General features: G+C 46.2%; 1 protein-coding gene and 1 long non-coding RNA gene across 2 annotated transcripts; both read left to right on the top strand.

The window, feature by feature from the left end:
- The first annotated feature begins 1,799 nt into the window (after positions 1 to 1,799).
- On the top strand, positions 1,800 to 15,533 carry LOC144948921 (uncharacterized). The gene is made up of 3 exons (XR_013640219.1): positions 1,800 to 1,836; positions 2,990 to 3,103; positions 15,487 to 15,533. It is a non-coding gene; the product is annotated as an uncharacterized LOC144948921 (long non-coding RNA).
- Positions 15,534 to 15,566: 33 nt separating this feature from the next.
- On the top strand, positions 15,567 to 23,548 carry LOC144948172 (astacin-like metalloendopeptidase). Its single transcript, XM_078877606.1, has 6 exons — positions 15,567 to 15,604; positions 18,595 to 18,782; positions 19,316 to 19,403; positions 20,532 to 20,713; positions 22,991 to 23,073; positions 23,543 to 23,548. Exons 1-6 carry the CDS (start codon positions 15,567 to 15,569, stop codon positions 23,546 to 23,548), a joined length of 585 nt encoding a protein of 194 aa, XP_078733732.1.
- Positions 23,549 to 24,642: the final 1,094 nt, after the last annotated feature.

Raw genomic sequence — 24,642 nt, 5'->3', positions numbered from 1 at the left:
GAAGTTAGATGGTATGTTAGTCGATAATATACAACCAATGGAAAGTTGTGAATCTATTCAGGAGGGAACCTACATGGGAGAGGAGTCTGGATGCTGCGAGACAACCAGGCTACAAGCTATTTCGCATTGTCTGAGTATTGCTTGTGATATTCAGATGTAAATCACTCTTAACATGCATCTACAGCATTTTATGAGGAGATAAGGCTAAAGAACAGTGTAAATCTCAGGAGATAGAATAGATTATAATTGGACCATATGGATTTGGGGAAAAGAATGGGTGGTTAGTGACAAAATGGGGTTTAAAGCACATCCCAGAAGCAATGGCGGAAGCCAGGATTTTCAGGTAGGGGGGCAACCCCTCCAGCCATGAAAAATGATAGGAGTTGTAAGTAAGTAAGGACTTGTCCCTTGCTTTTATTCGACGCGTGTGCGGCAATGGCGCAGCCATCGATCAGGGTTGAATTCGAACCGCGTTGTGTGATCGGCATTGCGCTTGCAAAAGGTATGCCTTCGTGTACTGTATACGCAACTGCGCACAATTCTGTGAGTCACGTATAACTGTTTTGCCGTTAATTATTGCCAATTATGGACTCAAACTATTGTCCTGTCATCTCATAGAGTCCCTGGCACGTAATAATATGCTACACAGTGGCAGTGGGGGTCGCAAAATGTCGATTTATTACTAATAATAAGGGATTTCTATCGGATCATTGGGGGGGAACGTGCCACCCCACTTCCCCTCCACTGGCTCCGCCAATGCCTAGAAGATTATGGGCTTTGAATAGCCCAGGTGACCGTAGTAGGAACCAGACTGATTAAAAAATATTAATTTACGGTTTTGAAATGCAATTCTTCAGTCAAACACATATCCTAGAGCAGATTATGGAAGCGACCATATTTGTGTTATAGGTAAAATGACAGTGACATTTAGGAAGTCATAGAAACTAACTGGGACCCCTAAAATCCTAGTGCAATTATTAAAAACGGATTGAGAAATGCAGAAAAAGTGTGTAGCAGCTGTCAAAAGTAGATTATGCTCTTAAAAATACAGATGTGCAGATAAAATAAATATAAATATATATACTTGTTGAGGTGGCAAAATAAATTATAAATGAAAGGTAGAAAGAAATGGATGGCATCAGAAGTATGTTCCTTATGGAAGAACAGAGAAGAATAACACATTGGTCCACAGTTGCTATCAAGACATTGTAACAGGAATGTAACCCAATTTTTCCTATTGGAACAAGGTTTCTGCATTCGTTAATTCTGCATTCGCGAGCGTTTTCAGGAATGTAACTCTCGCGGATAGAGAGGGTTGACTGTATATGTACATATATGCCTCCTTGTTCCCCATGATGAACATGCCTCCATCTTCTGTGCTGTCTTGAGATGAAGTTGCAGGCAGATGCTGTACAATAACTTTTGATTCTTCTATCTGGATTTGATTGCACTTTGTATTTAACTGAGTTGTGTACATATGTTTTATACCTCTGTTTTGATTTGCTATCATACGTTTTTCATGGCTAAATCACTCTTACAAATTAACTTGACTTAATAAAATAAGTGTTTATGTTGTTTTATACTATGCAATTCGCTTTTTCAATATATTTTCTCTTATAACCGAGATCTCCCTTTAAAGGAAGACTTGTCATCTCAATGGGCTTTCACCTTGCTCAAATAGAGGTTATTCCTGTTAAAAGTCTTCATCTTTGTTACATCTCAAAAGGCCCATTCTTACGGTGAATATATGTTGGTGTATGGCCTAGTAGGTGCATGACAGTCCTTGTCTTTTGATATTGCAGCTACCCAAGGAAATTAAGGAAAACAAAATGCGAGGTATGTGTTGTTGGCTTGTTTTTTTTTACAAATTCACAATAATTGTATTTCTTTGCGTTTGGCGATAGCATCTTACACTTACCAGTATTTACAAGAATTTATTTAATTTCTTACACATGAGCATCGAGCTTTATGGTAAGCTGATCCATGTGAATTTTACTGCAAAATTCCGCAGGGGAGAGCACACAGCTTAACTAGGATTCAAACAGTGCTCTGGACATCGTTTTTTGTTTATTTTTTAAATATTAGTCACGGGTAACCTACCTTTCTCCAAATGCCAGCTTTTGGAGGTTTCACCAAAGTTCTAAGCAATGATATTCAGACTAATACCCATGTATGTTGTCTTCTGAACAATGTTGGGTAGTGGCAGGTCACGCTGCTACACAATGTTTAACACTTACAGAGAGTGCACATTGCCACTCGGCCATGATGGAACCCTCTACATGTATTGCACAATGATTCATTGAAACCAATTCTTATGCTCCGGTGACATGCATCAAATTGTGCGTGTATGAATCAATTATTTACAATCCATGTATAATTATACGCCAATGTTACATTTTACATAATATGCCTGTTACATTTAGGCTAATAGATCCAACAAAAACTGCAAATATTTGAAAAAAATACCATTGTAATAAAAAACCACACGGGAAGGTATTCTTGAATCGAATCGCAACCCTGAATTGAGACAATTCATTGGATGAATGTACATTGAACCGCTTTTGCACCATACATAGCCAACCATACTTTTTGGCGGTGCCAGAGAAAGACAACAAAATAAACACAAAAAGCAGTTTAAACCAAATTCTTTTCAATCTAGACTTAAAAGTGCATAATTCCAGTGGCTTCCTAATATTGGAAGGAAGATTGTTCCAGATGGCTGCAGAAGCGCATCTGAAAGCGTGCGATGCAGTGAGATCACTGGGCCTAAATAATTGCTTGTTATGTCAACACCTGCCATGGGAAGCTGCTGGCACTTCAATACGCCGTGCGTAATCTGTGTAAAATTAATGCTTCATTTCTCTGCCACTCATCTCTCAGCATAGATGCCTCCCCACTGAAGCGATCCCTGGCTTCCCCTATCAGTTTTGAAGTGGCCTGTTTTTGTCTGCTTGCTAGACACAGCCTTTCTTCTGCTGCTCTGTTTTAGGTGCTTTCACTGGGTGTGGAGTCAGTGACAGAGTCTCCGCAAAGAATGGCAGCCGCTGGCCCCAGGACCGGAATGGCAACGTCTACATCCCATACAAAGTGTCTTCAGACTTTTGTGAGTAATTACGTTCATAATTATTAAACAATATGATGAATATATACAATAAGAGATTAGTATAAATATGTAAATGGAACCTGTTACGACATTACATGATCACACTGGTACACGACTCGACCCGTAGAGCACACCTCCATCTATGCTCCCTCACAAAAGACAAACGTTGCCTATTGTGGGTTATCTCATCACAGATGTTACCATCTTACCTATGAACGTAATTTTTGTCTGTCTGTCTGCGCACGCCTTTTATTGTAACGCTTTTAACTGACAAACTGTTGGGTTTGCATTTCAACAAATAACACAGATACAACAAGCTAAGCCCCGGACAAAAAAGTTATTTGTTTTTGCCCTTGGTCCAATGTAAACTAAGAAAATCACACTTTGTAACAATTCACGTTGATCGTAATGATAACTTTGAGTGCGCCAAAAAAAGCACACATCTGCACATGTGCGGAAACGCCGACTCGCGGTAGCCCCTAGCAACGCAAACAAGCTTGGCGAGCGGCGACGATTGGGATGGAGGTTCTTCTTCGCATTAAAAATGTCAAAAAGAAAAAAATTAAGCCTCTCCAAGATAAAAACAAACACAAAGAGAGTGGCGCTGTGGCGCATAAAACAAATAGTGCGGGACAAATAACGAAGGCACCTCAGCAGCACCGGCTGAGGAAACTGAAAAGCAGCATGCACGGAGACAAGCCAAAGACTGCACAGCCACTGCAGCAGCCCAAGATGAGGTAAATCCTGAACAGCGTGCATGGAGACAAGCTACAGACTGCACAGTTACTTCTGCAGATGCACACGCTGAGGTAAATCTTGAACAGCGTGCATGGAGACAAGCTACAGACTGCACAGTTACTTCTGCAGATGCACACGCTGAGGTAAATCCTAAACAGAGTGCATGGAGACAAGCTAGAGATTGCATAGCCACTGCAGCAGCATGGGCTGAAAAAAACCCTGAATATCGTGCATCTCGACAAGCCAAGGACCACAAAGTCACTGCAGCAGCACGGGTTGAAGAACATGCTTGAACAATCTGCATCTCGACAAGCCAGGGAACGCACAGTCACTGAAGCAGCACGGGCTGAGGAACCACAACATAAAAAATGGTGCACAAGAGGCAAGTCCGTTATGCTGCTGCATCAAGAACAAGAAGAAATTACCTGTACTGGAACAGAGCAGCTTTAGATTACCAACCTGAGATCGATAATTAGCAGTCCATGGTGATATTAGGCTCTATGTCAATTACTTGTGAAGAATGTGGTGCTAAAAAGTGGAAAGGAGAATCCAAGGCAATGTAGTGCAGTGATGGAAAAGTCAAACTTTGCCTTGTGCAGACCCCCCCTGAGCCACTGAAATCCTTGGATATCTGGCCATACCTCAGGGTCTAAACACTTTCTGACCAACATCAAGAAGTACAATTCTTGCTTTTAAATTACTTATTTTAGTGCAACAAAGGAGATAGTGGAGCCAGGATTTATGCCCACCTTCAAAGTTCAAGGCCAAGTCTATCATCGAATCGGATACATTCAGCCACTGCCTGGCGAAGAGCATAAGTTTATTCAGATATACTTCATGGGAGATGAAGGTAACCAGCGATGCAGCAATGTTCCTGCTACCAGACTAGAAATTGTCCTCTCCCTCCAAGGGATGTTCAACCAACACCATTTATTGATTACAAGTTTCAAACATGCAGCCCAATAAGTCATATCCAATCATTATCAGGTTGTAATCAGTGCATCCAAGGTTCTAATGGGGGAGCACACGGAGGTTCAATGCCCCAACTTGTGGTGAGGTTGCTGTTCTTATGGTGGGTGAAGAACATGGTAAGAGAGACATTGTGCTTCGATACCAAGACCACACCATCAAGAAAATTCCTGAGACAAACAGAGCATATGATACTCTACAATACCCCATGATGCTGTGGCAAGGTCAAGATGGGTACCACTTCCAGATTCCTCAAATGCTGCTGTCATCATGTCTCCCATGCAGCCCGTCGCGGGTTACAGTTCACATGTTCCAGCAAGCAGTGAAGCAGTGAGGTTCAGCAGCGTGATTTTTTTGTTACTGTAGTAATCATATTTTGCATTACAATACTACGTGTTTCATGTTTGGGTTAATGTTGGGAAACATACAAAAATATAAGGGGTGTTGTATTACTAACCGTAACACAAACCATATTTTCCCCATAGGCCTTTGAGTTTGCGGATTGCCAATTGTACCTGTGTTCAAGAAAATAATCCCCAGAATGGGCGATGTTTGGGTGTACTATAAGTTTTCGTTATTAAATGTAGCAAATAATAACCAGATTAGCATTAACAAACTCTAAAATTATGCTAGAGGCAATTTATATACGATTTGTGTTATTCCATAATTAAAGATCGCTTATAATTAAATTACTCAAGCTCTGTGTGCACTCATTCTCACCTCTCAGTGCACCATGTGACTCTGGGCTATGAGTCACGTATCTGCTGCCTACGTGTGTCCCAAGGAAGCATGAGGCCTGAAGTGTCACCCTCTGCCCTGAGCTAATCGCGACCCAGCGCTCTACATGCCACTATTACAGTGAGGGAAAAAAGTATTTGATCCCCTGCTGATTTTGTACGTTTGCCCACTGACAAAGAAATGGTCAGTCTATAATTTTAATGGTAGGTTTATTTGAACAGTGAGAGACAGAATAACAACAACAAAATCCAGAAAAACGCATGTCAAAAATGTTATAAATTGATTTGCATTTTAATGAGGGAAATAAGTATTTGACCCCCTCTCAATCAGAAAGATTTCTGGCTCCCATGTGACTTTTATACAGGTGTAGGGGTGTTAGAGAGAGAGCCCGTTATGCATGGCAGCCTATGGTAAACAAACACAGTAGGCGGGGCTACATGTGTGCACGAGCAGGTGCCCTCTGCGACGTCCGCGCCAGACACCCTGGGGGGTCGATTCGGTCGTTATGATCCCCCGGGGCCCCACCCCTCAGGGAGGGGTTGGGTATAAAAGGGGAATGTATCGAAGGGCTCGGGAGTGATGTTTAGCTAAAGAAGAGGAGGCGGAAGACGTCTGAGATAGAGCCCTGGACTCCCCCTGGTACGCCGTCCTTATCAGGACCGCGCAGGCTCGAGCCAGTGGCGTGGTACCAGAGCCAGAGCCAGTGCTGGTCTGGACTCTGGGTACCGGGCCCGACTGACCAGTGTCGGGCCAAGATAGCCTCCCCTAGCCCATTAGTGGAGGACTCAGAGGCAGGCTAAGGTTAGCCTAGAGGTGTGTCCTCAGATAGACGGGTGAGGGGGCCGATACCCCCTCAATTGTGTATGTCACAAAGTTGGTGTTCAAATAAACAAGTGTGCCTCCAACTCCGGTGTCAACGAGTCGTAAGCGTTACTACATCTGGCGTCAGAAGTGAAACAAAGTACGAACATGGATACACGCCGGACGACTCGAGTCGGAGTACCAGGGGCGGAGGACACCGCTGCAGTTGGAGAGCCCGAGACGGCTGAAGATGCCATCGAGCAGCCGGGGCTGGGTGCATCCACGCCACGGCAGCTGGAGGAGGGGGAGCCGTCGACGGAGGGGCTGAGGCAGGCGCACACGAAGCTGGCCGAGCTGCTGTACGCCGCAGCCGCCATGCTCGACAACATCACGCGGCTGGGGGCTGCGGGACCGCCACGAGGCGACAGCAGCCAACGACCACAGCGCCTTCCCGCCATTTCAACGGAGCAACATTTTGAAACTCCCGCCATCGCCGCAGCTGCTGTTGAGGGCGTGGCCGCTCTAAGCATCGCGTCCAACGGCGGGAATACAGTACCTGCCGCGTCACCACGGGTGCGACCGGCGATGCCATCGCTGCTTCGGGCCGACGCTGAGTCGAGTGAGGGAGACGAGGGAGCGCGATCGTCCTCTGCAGCCGCTGCCTTACATCAGCGACTGCCGCCGCTCAAAGAATTTGTGGGCGAGGAGGGCGACTGGGGCGGCTTCCAGCGGCGCTTCCTCGCTCACCAGGAGATGGCACAGTGGACAGACGCCGAGGCTCTCCGAGCACTGCCAGCACTCCTCGACAGCGACGCCCTCGCCACACTAACATCGGCAACGAAGGAGAGGCGTTCCACGCTGCGGAAGGCGATGCAAGTGCTGTCCGCTGTGTATGGGCCACCATCGGACTGTCGTCAACTCTTTTACGATCGCCAGCGGGGGACGAAGGAGTCGCCCCTAGCGTACCGTACAAGCCTCCTGGCGCTGGCAAAGGAAGCCTTTCCACGAATGGACGACGAGGGGATCGACGCCATGGTGACAGAAAAGATACTTTTGCTGGCGGACGACTTAGACATCGTCATTGTCGCACAGGACGATGCAGAAATGTGCTCCCTCCAAGCGGCCCGTCTCCTCCACGCAAACCTGTCCTCTCAACGACGGAAGGCCAGCAAGGCGGCGAGCGGGCGCGCCGTCGCTGCGGCCACCCTCCCGGCGGAAGAGGTTTGCGCCGTCAACCATCGACGGCAGCACGGAGCGGGAGCGCGGGAGGACCGGGCCGGTTCAAGCCATCTACAACGTCCATCGTCGCCACCAGCGCTTCCACGCTGCTACAACTGCGGCATCCGGGGCCACGTCGCCTCGGGGTGCCGCTCTCCTCGGCAGCGCGGGACGACACCTCAACGGGACGCCGGCCCTCGTCACAAGCTCCACCATCATAATCCGGCGAGTCGCGGCACCCCTCATGTTTGGCTCACGCACACGCCCGTCGCACACTCAAACACCGCAGCGAAGGGGGGGCCAATATCGCGTACCATGGCACCAACACGCACCGCTCTGGGTACTCACATTGAACCCAGCCAGTGGTCCGTGTTGGCCCATCGGGTTGTAGCCGCGTCGTCGGGGTCGTCGGCCGTTGTGGGTCACATCGATGGGGTGGAGGTGCGCATCCTGGTCGATACAGGAGCATCGGCGACCATTATTTCGGAGTTGATTTATAACATTCTCCCTGCCCAGAGCCGTCCTTTGATGCCTGTTAATGTGCCATTCTTTACTGCTAACGGGGGTTCACTTGGCATCATCGGACAAATTCGAGCCCAAATTTGTGTCGGGGATATTAAATGATCTGGGCCGATTTTTGTTTCCTCCTCGCTGGCGGTTCCGTGCCTGCTGGGGACGGATTTCCTGGCCAAAATGCCGATTAGGATATTAATCGACCAGGGATGCATTGAGCTCCCATCGGGCCGACGCATGGCGTTTTTGCCATCCCCCGCTACGAGCCGGACGGCGTTCGCGACGGTGCCGGCGTTCGTAGATAGAACGGTGCGCATTCCTCCGGGGGCGCAAATGTTAATTCCTTTGAGACTTCGGCGGCCCTTCGCTAAGGGCATTGGGGCTCAAGGGGTTCTGCTGGGACCGTCTAGGGCCGGGGTCAGTGGACCTAATTTACTCCCGGCCCAGACCATAGTGAGAGGGGATGGAGAACCCTTCATCGCGGTCCTCAATGTGGGCTCGCAGACGGTGGTGGTCCCGCAGGGGACCGTGCTTGCTCACGCAACGCCGGTGCCCTGTGAGGAACCCGTCGCGAGTCATGTCGGCGCTGCCCCTGCACCGCGACCACATTCAGACAGCGATGAAGGGTGGCTCGAGGCGCTTTGCGCGGGATCGACGGACCTGTCAAATTTAGAGCGCCAACGTCTTAAGACACTACTGAGGGAATTTTCCGACGTTTTCAGTCGGGATAAATACGATTTGGGCTGCACTCATCTGCTGCGTCACCATATTGATATGGGTGACAGCGCGCCAATACGCCAAAATCCTTTTCGGTTGAGTCCCGCCGAAAAGGACCATGTCAAATCGGCTGTTGATGACATGCTAGCCGCCGACATCATTTCTCCCTCCAACAGCCCTTGGGGAGCGCCGATCATCCTGGTTAAGAAGCAGGACGGTTCGTTGCGGTTTTGCGTTGACTTTCGGCGCCTTAATAAAATTACGGTTGCTGACGCATACCCGCTCCCACGGATGGACGAATCGCTTGACGCCTTGGCGGGAGCGCGATTCTTATCCACATTGGACTTACTTTCGGGATTCTGGCAGCTTCCTCTGGACGATGATTCAAAGCCTAAAACTGCTTTCCGTACTCCGCACGGCCTGTTTCAATTCAACCGGTTGCCGATGGGCTTACACTCAGCGCCGGCAACTTTCCAGCGGTTGATGGAATTGGTTTTGGCTGGATTGCAATGGGAGTCGTGCCTGATTTATTTGGATGACGTCATTGTCTTTGGCAAAACTTTTGAGGAACATCTCCAGAGGTTGCGGGCGGTTTTCCTAAAGATGCGGGCTGCTAATTTGAAATTTAAGCCCCAAAAATGCCATTTGTTACGCGAGTCGGTGCGTTATTTGGGGCACATCGTGGGGCGCTCAGGTATTTCTACCGATCCCGCCAAAACGCAGTGTGTAAGCTCCTGGCCGACTCCCACCTCAGTGGGAGAGGTTAGGAGTTTTATTGGGTTTGCGTCGTATTATAGACGCTTCGTCGCTAATTTTGCGACTATCGCCAAACCCCTACATGCTTTAACATCTAAAGGGGTTCGGTTTTGCTGGGGTCAGGAGGAGGAGGCTGCTTTTTGCTCCCTTCGGGATGCTTTGGTAAACGCTCCTCCCCTGATTTACCCTGATTTTTCAAAACCGTTCTTGCTCGACACCGATGCGAGCAACACGGGTATTGGGGGCGTGCTCTCCCAGGTGGTTGACGGCGTGGAACGTGTGGTTGCGTACGGCAGTCGGGTGTTGTTTCCAGCGGAGCAACGATATTGTGTCACCCGTAGGGAACTGTTGGCAATTGTCCATTTCATCCAACAGTATCGCCCATATCTGTACGGTCGGCATTTCACCGTCCGCACAGATCATGCGGCACTGCAGTACGCCCTGAGGGTTCAACAGCCATCGGGACAATTGTCCCGATGGTTGGAGGTCCTCCAGGATTACGATTTCCAAACCACATACCGTAAGGGCGTTCGCCACACCAACGCGGACGCTCTGTCACGCTTGCCAACCGCCTCCGAGTGTGCATGCCTCCTGGGGTCTGGACGTTGCAGGCCTCCAGGGGACACATCGGTACCTGTCTTGGCAGCCGCCAACGACGACGATGCAGTGGTTCCAAATTCGATCGAACAACAGGGCAAAGATTCCCTGTTGGGGTTGCCCGTCATTGAATGGGGGCGCCTCCAGATGGAGGATGTCTCCCTCCTCGGGTGGCGACGTCGCGTTGGCGGTGCGGCGGGGGGAAAAAGAGGTGGTTCCGACGCATGGGAAATGTGCCAAGGTCTGCTGATGCATTGGGACGGGAAGTCACGTCGACATCGGCTGGTGGTCCCTACTGGGTTGCGGGGTAGGGTGGTATGGGCCGCTCATGAGCGCCTCCTACACCTGGGGACCCAAAAGACTCTCGCCTTGTTGCAACTTGATTTTTATTGGCCTGGCATGACGAGGGATGTTGGGGATTTGTTGGGATCATGCCCTCGATGTGCACAACGCAAACCGTCGGCACGGGAGTCTAACCCGCCTTTGCAATCGATCAAAGTGTCCAGGATAAACGAGCTGGTCGCTCTGGACATTTTGGGACCATTCCCCGCCACCCCCAGGGGGAATAGATATTTGTTGACTGGTGTCGAGTATTTTACACGCTGGCCTATGGCCTGGCCTCTGGCCAACCAGTCGGCAGCAGCCATCGTGGAGGCCTTTGTTCAGGGTTATGTCCTAGACAAAGGTGCTCCGGAGAGGTTGCTGACCGACCAGGGCAGAAATTTTTCCGGGAAACTACTCAGACAAGTCTGCGATCTCCTGGGCACAAAGAAAATTCGGACCTCCCCATATCACCCACAAACTGACGGGATGGTCGAACGTTTGCATCGCACCATCTTGTCCATGTTATCACAACAAGTTTCGGACTCGCAAACGGATTGGGACCTACAAATTCAGGGGGTCTTGGCGGCGTACCGGATGGCACCCCATGCAGCTACGGGGTTTTCTCCATTTTACCTCATGTACGGCCGAGAACCAGACCCGCCTGTTCGTGCCCAGTTGCGGATCCCCGTGCCGCAGGGAAAAACTAATCTGGCTGACCATGTTAAATTTAATCTGGACAAATTGACCGAGGCACGGGATGCTGCAATGCAATACTCTGACCTCCGTCAGAAGGCGAATGAGCGCCTCAGATTGAGTCGAGCGCACATACTGCAGTGGAAGCCGGGGGACAAGGCATGGTTGCACTGCCCCCAGGTGCCACTGGCAACCTCCTCTAAACTGGTGCGGCCGTGGCGGGGCCCTGTGGAAGTGGTGGAGGTGTTACGTCCGCAGTGCGTGCGCATAAAGTGGGGGAAGCGGAGATGGTTCGTGCACCCCTCTAGGTTAAAACCCTTCGCGGCGGTACACAATCCCACTTCACACGCGCGTGGCCAAACGTGTGGGGGGTCGGCCGACTCGCTGGGTCCGTCTCCGTCGCTCTCACCTGATGCCTTGCCGGCTGTGCCACCTTCAGGAGCATCAGGAGTGACGGGCTCACGCCCGATCACCCCGCCTGCGGATACCGAGGGTCACGCGGAGTCGGATGAATGCTCACCCCAAGACGGACATTCGCCACCTGATGGTCCGCCACGCGCGGTTACCCCGTGTGAGGGGCCCGCTGCAAGGACGCGCGCTAAAATGCGCAAACTGTTGTGAGGCCGGCGAAATGTGTACATAGCTGTTGTGTTTATTGGGTGTTGTGTGGGTGGTGTGTTCCTCGCTCCTCGGATGTACATATGTTGGGTTCACCGTGTTTTGTGTGTGCGTGGTGGGTTCCCTGCTGATTGTATATAGGCTGTTTTTTTTACGGAATTCGTATTTATTCGGGGGGGGTGCGACGGGTTGTTTTCTCATCTTGCTGTTGCGTTCTTGTTCTGGTTCCTGTTATTGTTCAAAAATAGTGAGGCACACGCGCGGTCAGGGGGTGAAGGCACCTTTATTGTCAAATTTTTGTATGTTGGCAGCCGGGACGGCTGCATGCTATGCGGGGGGGAGTGATGTAGGGGTGTTAGAGAGAGAGCCCGTTATGCATGGCAGCCTATGGTAAACAAACACAGTAGGCGGGGCTACATGTGTGCACGAGCAGGTGCCCTCTGCGACGTCCGCGCCAGACACCCTGGGGGGTCGATTCGGTCGTTATGATCCCCCGGGGCCCCACCCCTCAGGGAGGGGTTGGGTATAAAAGGGGAATGTATCGAAGGGCTCGGGAGTGATGTTTAGCTAAAGAAGAGGAGGCGGAAGACGTCTGAGATAGAGCCCTGGACTCCCCCTGGTACGCCGTCCTTATCAGGACCGCGCAGGCTCGAGCCAGTGGCGTGGTACCAGAGCCAGAGCCAGTGCTGGTCTGGACTCTGGGTACCGGGCCCGACTGACCAGTGTCGGGCCAAGATAGCCTCCCCTAGCCCATTAGTGGAGGACTCAGAGGCAGGCTAAGGTTAGCCTAGAGGTGTGTCCTCAGATAGACGGGTGAGGGGGCCGATACCCCCTCAATTGTGTATGTCACAAAGTTGGTGTTCAAATAAACAAGTGTGCCTCCAACTCCGGTGTCAACGAGTCGTAAGCGTTACTACACAGGTAACGAGCTGAGATTAGGAGCACACTCTTAAAGGGAGTGCTCCTAATCTCAGCTCGTTACCTGTATAAAAGACACCTGTTCACAGAAGCAATCAATCAGATTCCAAACTCTCCACCATGGCCAAGACCAAAGAGCTCTCCAAGGATGTCAGGGACAAGATTGTAGACCTACACAAGGCTGGAATGGGCTTTAAGACCATCGCCAAGCAGCTTGGTGAGAAGGTGACAACAGTTGGTGCGATTATTCGCAAATGGAAGAAACACAAAAGAACTGTCAATCTCCCTCGGCCTGGGGCTCCATGCAAGATCTCACCTCGTGGAGTTGCAATGATCATGAGAACAGTGAGGAATCAGCCCGGAACTACATGGGAGGATCTTGTCAATGATCTCAAGGCAGCTGGGACCATAGTCACCCAGAAAACAGTTGGTAACACACTACGCCGTGAAAGACTGAAATCCTGCAGCGCCCGCAAGGTCACCCTGCTCAAGAAAACACATATACATGCCGTCTGAAGTTTGCCAATGAACATCTGAATGATTCAGAGGACAACTGGGTGAAAGTGTTGTGGTCATATGAGACCAAAATGGAGCTATTTGGCATCAACTCAACTCGCCGTGTTTGGAGGAGGAGGAATGCTGCCTATGACCCAAAGAACACCATCCCCACCGTCAAACATGGAGGTGGAAACATTATGCTTTGGGGGTGTTTTTCTGCTAAGGGGACAGGACAACTTCACCGCATCAAAGGGACGATGGACGGGGCCATGTACCATCAAATATTTGGTGAGAACCTCCTTCCCTCAGCCAGGGCATTGAAAATGGGTCGTGGATGGGTATTCCAGCAGGACAATTACCCAAAACACACGGCCGAGGCAACAAAGGAGTGGCTCAAGAAGAAGCACATTAAGGTCCTGGAGTGGCCTAGCCAGTCGCCAGACCTTAATCCCATAAAATAATATGTGGAGGGAGCTGAAGGTTCGAGTTGCCAAACGTCAGCCTCGAAACCTTAATGCCTTGGAGAAGATCTGCAAAGAGGAGTGGGACAAAATCCCTCCTGAGATGTGTGCAAACCTGGTGGCCAACTACAAGAAACGTCTGACCTCTGTAATTGCCAACAAGGGTTTTGCCACCAAGTACTAAGTCATGTTTTGCAGAGGGGTCAAATACTTATTTCCCTCATTAAAATGCCAATCAATTTATAACATTTTTGACATGCGTTTTTCTGGATTTTGTTGTTGTTATTCTGTCTCTCACTGTTCAAATAAACCTACCATTAAAATTATAGACTGATCATTTCTTTGTCAGTGGGCAAACGTACAAAATCAGCAGGGGATCAATAACTTTTATCCCTCACTGTATATGCTTCATGTTAGTGTTCTAATTCGTACGGCCATAACTAGGTTCATGAATTTAGTGACCTCAGTTTTATTCCCAGCCACAGCCAATATCAGTGACGTGTGGAATATAAACTAGTCCTGGTAACTACACTATGGGAACCTCATTTGCCAGTAAAAATATGATAATTGGTTTTTTACCCTTCTATCTGGCAACAAAACTGACACCTTTTTACAAGGAGTCATGTTTGCATATACCGCAATACCTGCAGTCATAATACAAACAAAAGACATAACTCTGATAATGTGCACTGTCCTTGACGTTGATTGGTCCACACCCGAGACAGCTTTCCTTAGAGCCTAGTCTCACATGGGTTGGACCAGATGACGCCAAAAGGCGCACAACTCAAAGACAATGCACCATCAGAGTATGAGAGCTCGGAGCAAGCATCTACACTATGGGAACCTCATTTGCCAGTAAAAATATGATAATCGGTTTTTTACCCTTCTATCTGGCAACAAAACTGACACCTTTTTACAAGGAGTCATGTTTGCATATACCGCAATACCTGCAGTCATAATACAAACAAAAGACATAACTCTGATAATGTGCACTGTCCTTGAAGTTGATTGGTCCACACCCGAGACAGCTTTCCTTAGAGCCTAGTCTCACATGGGTTGTGTCAGTTTTGTTGCCAGATAGAAGGGTAAAAAAACAATTATCATAGTCCTGGTAACTCTCACGTCACCATTCTGCACTCACTAGTATGGTGAAGTATGGTCAAACAATCCCCATGCCAGACAGTTTGGGGAGACATTCATCCGGAAGTGAATCCTGGGTCGACATGACGCGGCTCAAAATGTATAATTATTATTTTGATTAAATTGTATATTAATATTACAATATTCATATACATATTACCACCCTAAGAATAGTTAATAACTCCCATTTGTATTATTGTATTTGGTCATATGAATTGCTGTTGACTGTACATGCCATTGAGGAATAGACATCAACATGCCCTCTGTCTCAGTGCTGAGTTACAGAATCGGCAGAGGTGTTCCAGGACCTGCATTGTAACCAGCATCTGTGCTGTTTTTAAAAAAAATATTTCCTTAAACCTCTGTTTCTTTACATTTTCTAGTGAATACTGATGCTTTTTCAAGCATATATCATGTTTGCATTTGTAGTTTTAATGTCATTTGAATTGTAGTTGTATTCACAAACCACAAACTGCATGTTAATTTCTACTTGTGCGTGGTGATGTAGGTTTTATAGTGAGTGGTTATGGACTTTTAAAGTTTTTGTCACACTGTAACACAGAGGCTAAAAACCTGTTGGCTACATACGACGCAAAAGAACTTCAACATACATACAACTGCATGCACTGGAAAGGTCAAACATGTAAACACATGTAAATTATTAAGTATTGTGCTTTCTGGCAGATGACTGTGATGTGGAGACCATCACTCGGGCAGTGCAGGAGTTTGGGTACAAAACCTGTGTCCATTTCAAAATGTACAGCATGGAGAAGGACTTCATTCACATCCAAGCACTGGATGGGTGAGAGTTGCTCACATTCAACATTTAAAACAATACCACAAGTATAGGATAGACAGGAAATTACATCCATTCTGCTCTACACTCTCAGCCATGTTCGGTATGCGGAGACAGCCAACAGCCTTGTTGGCTTGGATTCACGATGACCGTGCTCCCGGGTTGATATCACACGGCTCTGCTAAGCTGAGCTGACCGAAGACCTAGCCCTACCCGTTGCAGTAAGCAGCACATACTGGGATAGATCCTTCACCTCACTGGGTAGGTGTATTTTTAATAACATGTGAAAACTTAGAAACATATCTACTTGTGCTCAAAGTATCCCAGGTTGAGCAGCACGAAAATTACGTTTTTGTCAGAGTTTGTGTTCAACGACCGCATCCTAATCGCCACCCTGCGACTTCACTGAGATCCCTGCTTGGGTTGGTCGCGGAGTCGCGTCAGTCACTTGAGGTAGGCTTTTATCTGAAGGGTGTTAGGAGCCAGGGGCACCAGGGTCAAAGCAGGATAGACGACACCCTGCCCAGTTCGTTCAGTTCTGGCCTAGCTGAAGATCCAGCTTGCCTCTGGTCTGTAATTAACTCATCATGAATACTAGATTTGAAGCTTTCGTGACTGCAAGGATTCATATTCTTAGGTTTTTTCGGTAAAGTCACGTAGGTAAAAAATTTAAATTAATAAAAGTAAAATAAAACAAAATAAAAATCACGACGTTTCGGAGGCAACACAAGCCTCCGTCTTCAGGTGGAGCCGTCACAGCCACGACAGCTGTATCAAGTAAATGAGAGATTACAAAAAATACCACCCCGTATATATAATGGTTGAGGGGGGAAGGGCCAGGAACGTCACACTTTTTATTAATATGGTAAGGTGAGGCTTAAGACTAAGAATAAACTGCATAACAAAAGACTGAGCTTTTGTTATGGAGAGGTGCGGTTTGTAACTAACGCCTAGCCTACATAACAAAAGTGTGAAAAAAGAAAGCAAGTAAAACTAAAACTGGTAAAACAAACTGGCTGTCTATCAGTAACCTGTAATAGTTGTCTGTCAAATAAGATGGTCCAAATTAGTGTAGTTAAATTCTTTTTGCATGGTTAATCACATCTTTCCAATGATTACTCAGTTTGTAACCCTCATCACGGTTGAAATTATGTCTGCGTTTGAATATCTGTATGGCTTTGCGTACAAACCTTTGATGGCAGCCAGGAGGCCTGCAGAGCACCCCGGTCTCGGATAAAACAATTTCATGAGAGCCCACAGAGTTGTAGCAATGATCGGCAACGGCCGAAGAATCAGTTCTGCCGTGTTTCAGATCTGACTTGTGCTCGCGGACACGATCAGAAACATGACGTCTCGTTTCTCCAATGCAGCAATCACCACAACTGCAACCCAGTCTGTAGACTCCACGATACCGCAAGTCAGGAACGACATCCTCCACAGATGGAATCAGATCACGGATTTTATGCACTGTACTGAATCGGACTTGGAGCCTATGTTTGTTTAGAATTTTGGAGATCTTCCTGGTCACGCCTGCTATGTATGGCAACGTGACAGTTTTGGTCGGAGTTTCATGTGGCTGCCTCTGTATGGTGGGAGAAACAGCCTGGCGTATGGTGCGGTCAGAGCATCCGTTCATCCTGAGGGCCCGATGAACATGTCTTAACTCACCGGCCAGGTGGTGTTGGTCAGAAATGCCTCCGAAACGTCGTGATTTTTATTTTGTTTTATTTTACTTTTATTAATTTAAATTTTTTACCTACGTGACTTTACCGAAAAAACCTAAGAATATCATCATGAATACACGAGATTCGAGGCAGTCATGTCCAAGTCATTGTTCTTGTTCTGCTACTTGTTATGGTGGTGGAGTTTTTTTATACTTACAAGGTGAAATATATTTCACATGGTCAAAAGTATAAACTAAAATGTTCAACTTATACTATGTAAGGTTGGGTGGAAATTTATATTATTTGGTGATCCTGTATTGGTAGTGGCGCACAAGAACACATTCATGAATAACACTGCCTTAATTGAAAACTATATAATGGGTGACTTTTGGGCAATGACCCTTTTTTATGGCATATAGAGAGGCCAGAGGGATAGGGTGAATACAAGTTGGAGACCGTACTATACACCATGTGGCCTGATAGGAATTAATGTAAATTTCAGTTATGTAATGAAAATATCAATACATCATTTATAAAACGTTCCCAGAATATGGCAGGTAAAACGTAATAGTGGACTTGATCGTGCAATAAACATCTTATGCATGGGATATATTAAATGTTTTCATTTGTATTATAACAATAGATCATAGTCTAAAGTACCACTTTAAATAAAGTAAAATTACACTTTAATCCATCAGCCTATGAGCTTCTAGACAAATATTTTAGAGCAGCAAGAGTTTAGGCAGGCAGATGCAACATCCTGAGTCTCATCAGCAGTGTGGCATTCTGAACAAATGTTGCTAGATGGTCTGATATCATCATCGACAGCCTTGTACACAATGCACCGTTAAACAATAAGACATGTAAAATGTTTATACTTCACTGAATGGGAACCACAGTTTTGTAGAGGACTCATGTTTATCATCACATCAGTAAACTTGGTAACATTTGTTTAACAGGCCCCACCCTGTTGATGAGATGATGAACCCAAAACCATTCCAGAATGTGCATGAAAATGCTGCTGGGAGCATTAGTACAAAAATCCCGTTGGCCGATAGACCAAAAACATCTTATGATATGTTTCCTTGGTGAGACAGATCGTTGTTTCATCGATTATAAAGTGGCTGGAAATGTCTCTATTTTGAACTTATTGCGGTGCATAATTGCATCATCTGAAACCCTTGTATTGCTACATATTTTCCCGTATAACTCGGATTAGCTTATTTCAACGAGTAGATTCTTCACGCAGACTCTTGTAAATAAACATGTTGACTCATTCAAGCCAATGTTGCTCATATCAATAACGAGGTAACGTGATTTTCCATGTTTCAGGCCTCTTAGTAAGAGCTGGTCACTGCTGGGGAAGCAGGGGGGGGAGCAGCCGCTGTCTCTAGAGCCCGGGAAGGTGACCAAGGGCGTCGTGCTGCACGAGTTGATGCACGCGCTCGGCTTCCACCACGAACACTGCCGCAGCGACCGCGATGACTACGTCTTTGTTCTGAGTGACAACGTCAAGCCCGGTATATAGCACAAGTGTGCACGCACTCAATTCTGTTTATTATTGTGTATAGAAATTTGTTCAGGAGCTTAATACCAATGTCAAGTGCTACCAGCCCTGAGAGCACTTCAGGAGAAAGTTTGTGTAGTTTTGCTATTCCTCCCTTGTAGGAGTGCATACTGCAGTGGTTTCCTATATAGTCCATAGTTTTGGTTGCATGACTTCAATCACATTCTGGCTTGTCATTCGCTCTCCATTTATAAAGGATATGTGTATGTCGGACTGTTGATGTCCTGATGTAGTCAATAATACACGTGTCTTCGAGCAATGTCAAAGCCAGAAAGTGCGATGTTTGGGTCTCGAATTAGGTGTTTATTGTGGAAGTCCACGTTGATCCTCTCTGTTCACCAGCTTCCGTCTGGTTCTGGGTGAGATTCTAAGTTGGTGACATCGTGATCCTAGAAGGGGCATCGGGACTTGAGTCTGTGGTGAGGAACATTGTTGAGGTCGTGGTTGATGGTCAGGTTGTCGTTGGCAAAATGTGTTCTTTTTCAGAATGGAAATGCCAAATGGTGAAAATTGAATCAAATCCTCAGGATTTGTCAGCGCCTTATGACTACAACTCCATTCTTCACTACAGCATGTATGTATGCACCCGCACATAAGCGCACCACCGCACATCCACATTTACATCTGCGCCCACACAATAGTGCTCTTGCATTGCACGCATAATCCATACTTTCACTGTGCACATGCATGTCTTTGTATGTATGGATTGTTCTGCTATATAAACCGTAATATGCCATCAAATTCCACACCCACCTAATGACCAGACTCCGCCAGCCCCGATGTTGCACTCCTCAATCTGATGCTGGATCCCCTCCCTGAATTGAGCTGCCAATCTGAATGCAGTTTCCACACCCTTCAGTCGCTCACTCTGAGTCCCCTTCCCCATGTTGCTTATATAGTGATGCCCCTTATCCATTTGCCCAATGACAGTCCCCCTGCCTAATAAGTAATTGAAACTTCATAACCATTGATTCACCTTGTATGCTTTTGTTATTCTATTTAATAAGAGCCTAACTTCCGCTCGCTTAAATTGCTTGCTTTTCCATTCACTATTTAACTGGAGACTCACTCACTATCTTAAATGGAAAACTCTACCAAACCCCTTCACCAGAGCCTCACACCCATTGTTTCTGTGATTGCCATCAACCTGGTGTTCTGCTCAACCTGAATCTCGGACTTTGTCTATTAGCTTATCAACAAGTTTGTCTAATATTAGAAACTATGTTATATTTGGCTGACAAGGATGGGCATTCACGCACCTCGTAACACATTCAGTGACCCTAATACACACAAGTATACAGTCTCTCTCGGCGCGGCCTAGCTCCGCCTTTAACCACGCCCCCTTCAGGAACTATCCAGAAGATTCCCGGCTACACTTCCCGTGTTCCCTCGGTCACCTTGGCCCCACATTCCTCACCCTGACCCATCATGTTGCTTCACCCGAGGCCAGGGTGACTCGTCCTCATATGCCCCCTTCTGCCAGCAGCCCGCACCACGCTCCCCAGTGACCAATCATGTGGCATTCACTCGCTGTGCTGGCGGAGTGGCTGCTATCCCCTACTCTTGTCGGTAGGACTCATCAGCCTCTCTCTGCAAGCACCCAGTACCACGCACCCTAGTGCTTGCCTCTACACCCATATTTCCTCATTCTACTGTACTTAGCGCTACACATATATGAGTACCTGTGTTTGTTCGTGTTCAGGACGGCGGGCTCGGTGGATGAGCGCAACCCGACCATCATCCCCAAGAACCCGCTCCTCATGCTGCACATGGGGCATGGCAATTCCCTGAGCCCCTGCGACGTGGCCAAGGTGCAGAAGCTGTACGGATACGAGGTGGCAGCTCAGACGCCTCCACCACCGTTGGAGAGACCCTCTGCTCCAGGTGCATTACTCATAATTAATTTTAAGGCGAAGGTTTGATCATTGTCATCTGGGACAATTAAAGATGTATTTTAAATAAATTACGCTACCCCTTTCCAAGAGTTTTCAATGCAGCGTGATTACTTGAGAGAGCAGTTTGAAATTATTTTGCATAATATTTATACCAACTGGAGGCTATTCAGTGCTGTCTGAGTTAGTCCAAAAAAGCAATGCGTATGTCTGTGTTTTATAGATCAAATAGGTCACTAAGTTGCTGCTAAAATGAGCATGGATGTGGTGCTCATCTCCAGTTTACAGCTCTTAGCCAGTGGTGGACATCCTTAATTCCCTAGCACAACCACCCTTGACTTCTCCACAAAATGGTACCTCATTTATTAACTGGAAAGATAATGGGCCGAGTCATCCATCACCCAGGATTTGAACTTGTAACTTTCCGATTGCAAGCCGCTGGCTGGCTCTATATAGGAGGACTACTGAATATTTTGATGAAATCTATATATAATAGCAGACCCAGATGCAGGTGACTTAATTATAACACCAAGAATATCTGAATATTCTTTGAAGATGCCTCTTGTTTTGTTCTCAGTGAGAAATATTTGTCAGTTTTGTGCAAATCATAAAGTCCTGCTTCTTGTTGTCAATCGGCAGTCTTTAGAGTAAAAGAAGAGCAAAACCTGTTTTACAAATTGTGGAATTTTTTAAATTGACTCTACCCTTTCTGGCAATAAAACAGGTGTTAATGTGTTCAAACGTAAAGGGTAAAGACTATTCTTTTTTTCACCATTTTGATTCTGACAAATGGTCCCATAGATATAACTGCTCAACCCGAGCTATTCATACTTTGATAAATCTTGACTTAAAGCTTTCGTGACTGCAGGAATTCATATTCTTTGAGTCTTTCGGTAAAGTTACGTAGATAGGTTCAAAGAAAATAACAAAACTATGACATTTCAACCGCAACACAAGCGGTCGTCTTCCTGATGTCTTCCTGATGACGACCGCTTGTGTTGCGATCGAAACGACGTAGTTTTTTTATATTTTCTTTGAACGTATCCATGTGACTTTACCGACAGACCCAAAGAATATAATGCTTTGGTACTTGCATTTCCTTTATACTCTTCGCCTTTTGGCATTCTCTGGTCTAACACTGGTGAGACAAGGCCATAGAGAAGGCTGTTTGGTGTAGGCAAATCAGTTACAAAGATAATGCATACAAAATCCAGAGCTTGTGTGTTGGCATGTTTTACCACAAGTGTATGTGGTTAATCCAGACTTGATGTCTTGCAATAGGTATCTATTTGGTGTTTGAACATCTAACACCTCCTGTTTTATTGCCAGACAGGGTGAAGTCTATTCTTTTATTTCATCATTTTGATCTTCAAAAAAGGTCCCATAGATATGCACACATTTCCTTTACTTTTGAAAGTGAATATTACCTAATACTATTAAAAAAAAACTATATATTGTATGAGGTTGGCTCTGTTATTCCAGGATAGTCTATATTGTAAAATAAATAATAATTTACCTATGGTTTCAAGTATTTATGCAACTTGCCATCACCCTCAAATCCGTGATGACTTACATTTTTAGGGAGTAAATGTGCCTCTGGAGAGCAGTAAGCCTGCTGATTGCAGCTTTGACTCAAGCTCTCACCTTCCCATCCGATCCCATTCCTGTACTCGGCTTTTTGAGCCAAGACGAGAAAACGGGTGTGGAGGTGTTTCCCCTTGCCTCCTGCACAGTCTTTTAGTTTACACCGGCACATGATGCAGTTACACAGTTGACTGTCATACCCTGGGCAACTATCCCACCTGATAATGCATTTGTGGTAGGATGGACCTTTCATTTTTCACTGTTGTTTTTGTACAAAAAAATTGAGACTAGTCTCACTGAATCCCCAAATATTTTGTTTAAAGGGTCTTGCATTGGGATGTTTGGGCAATTTCATTTTAATTATGGTTCTATTTTTATTTACTTCGTGTTGTATGAAACTGAAGTCCTAGGAAAATGCACGTTAAGGTCTAGTCATTATTATTGTAATATAGAACCATATTACAGTGACTTTCATTTAAAAGATGGAAACCTTTGACATTTTAATATAGATTATAAAGCAACAACTAAGTGCCCCTTAAATAAGCTGATGTGACGTGCTAATGCCTATTCAGTAATAGGAAAGTAACATGTATTCAGGCTGCTCACCGTGAGAAGTGTGATTGAATGGAGTGTGCAGCAGAGCGCACGCCCATGCTGTGACTCACTGAGAGCACTGCTCACACAGCTGGCACTCGTGCCGAAATGGAGGTGGTGGCCTGGAGCCAGGACATTCCCCTGCACCGCCACGTGGGCCTCTGGAGGAAGAAGGTGCGGTGTCTGTGGATGCTCATACAGTGGTTGTGTTAAGTTAATACTGTGTTTTGTATATTTTTGTTTCGAGTACAAACTATAATTATGTTTATATGTAACTGACAACAATTATTTCAGATGTACTATTTCAAGGAAACAGCATTTGAAGATGCTCAAAACGTAACTGTTTTGTTATCCTGCTTTGGAAAGTGCACCTCGTGATATCACTAGGCATGCAAAGGTCAAAGTGGCAAATCTAAAGACCCCAGTAAGGTCAAATCTTGCTTTACTGTTGTGTTGCAATGTCATTGACCAAGTGTGCAGCATGCAGGGCACTAAAAATAACGGTAAATGGTGAAGACCTAGTGATTGTATGTTTATTTTAAGGCTTCACCTCCCTGGGTTTATTCGAATCAAAAGGTGCTTTCAGAAGTGTGATGTGCAACAGTTGCTTCCTGTTGCTTCCTGTTGCTTCCACCTCTCGTAGGAGTGAGGTGAGACGATGGGGAAAGTCAAACAATCGGGGTGAGGGAGACATCCCAGGGGAGAGAGTGAGGATTGGGACTCGTGAGAGTGAAGCGGAGGGAGAGGAACACTGCAACATGTAGAATGGGTCTGATTAGTTCGGTACTCACAATGCGGTCACTATATAATGCCCAGTTTATAGATGCAGCATTTACATTCTTCCAATGTGTGGTCCTTCAGATTTGTAATGTCTAAGTTATACTTGTTTTTATTTAGTCACTACCCTGTCAAGCCAGCGTTAGGGACTGCTACATTTGCAGCCAGTTAGGTTGGGTTTTCATGTGACAGGTATCCCTCGATTTAAGAACGTTCAGTTTATGAAATTTTGCATTCACGAAATTGATAAATTATGGACACTTCTCGATTAACGAAATCGAATTTCCCCATGAACAAAATTCCACACGGCATACGCCACAAGATCAAACAAGAACCACCTGGGACGCTGCATCATCCATCCACGACACAAGTCACAGTATCCCTACAGTGCAACAGTCACGCCTCCATATCACCTTTCCAGTCATTCCACAATGCAGATCATTTGGTGAGTTCCCTGAAAAGGTTAATTATTTTAGTTTTTATTTTGTTATTATTTATTCGTGTTTATACTTATGTTCTTCATTGTTATTTATGTTTTGTGAAAAGTTATTTAGGTATATATATTTTAGGTTAGGAGTAGAGTTGGAATGACTATACAAAACACATCCATAATTCTGTACATTCAATTAATGGAAAAAGCTGTTCCAATTTACGAAATTTCGTTTTACGCTGTGTTTTTGGAAGAACACATCCCTTTGGTAAATCGAGGGATACCTGTATATGTCATTAGTCGCCAGCTGCAGAATCAAATGATTACAATTCAGATTGGGAGTACAAATTGGGTTAATAATTCATATTTTAAATGTTGGATTTGGAATTAGATGTTTTGGGCCCAAATTGTTTTTATTTTCCTTTTGCATTATTCAACATTTTACATTTTAATCCTTTGACCTTTCTTTTTCCATTAGATTTTTTAGGAATTAAAAAATAATATTTACCTAATCCAGGGAAGCCTCACCGAGACTC

Source organism: Lampetra fluviatilis, chromosome 3 (genome assembly GCF_964198595.1).
Source record: "Lampetra fluviatilis chromosome 3, kcLamFluv1.1, whole genome shotgun sequence".
Taxonomy (NCBI): domain Eukaryota; kingdom Metazoa; phylum Chordata; class Hyperoartia; order Petromyzontiformes; family Petromyzontidae; genus Lampetra; species Lampetra fluviatilis.
The sequence above is the reverse complement of the archived record's forward strand: the minus strand, read 5'-3'. Positions and strand labels throughout refer to the sequence as shown.

Bases quoted from the DNA above. Each gene is read 5' to 3' on its own strand.
- LOC144948172 (XM_078877606.1), top strand. From the start codon at position 15,567: ATGGAGAAGGACTTCATTCACATCCAAGCACTGGATGG. The intron at 18,783-19,315 runs GTATATAGCACA...GTTCTTTTTCAG, and splicing joins GAGTGACAACGTCAAGCCCG to AATGGAAATGCCAAATGGTG. The intron at 19,404-20,531 runs GTATGTATGCAC...GTTCGTGTTCAG, and splicing joins TCCATTCTTCACTACAGCAT to GACGGCGGGCTCGGTGGATG.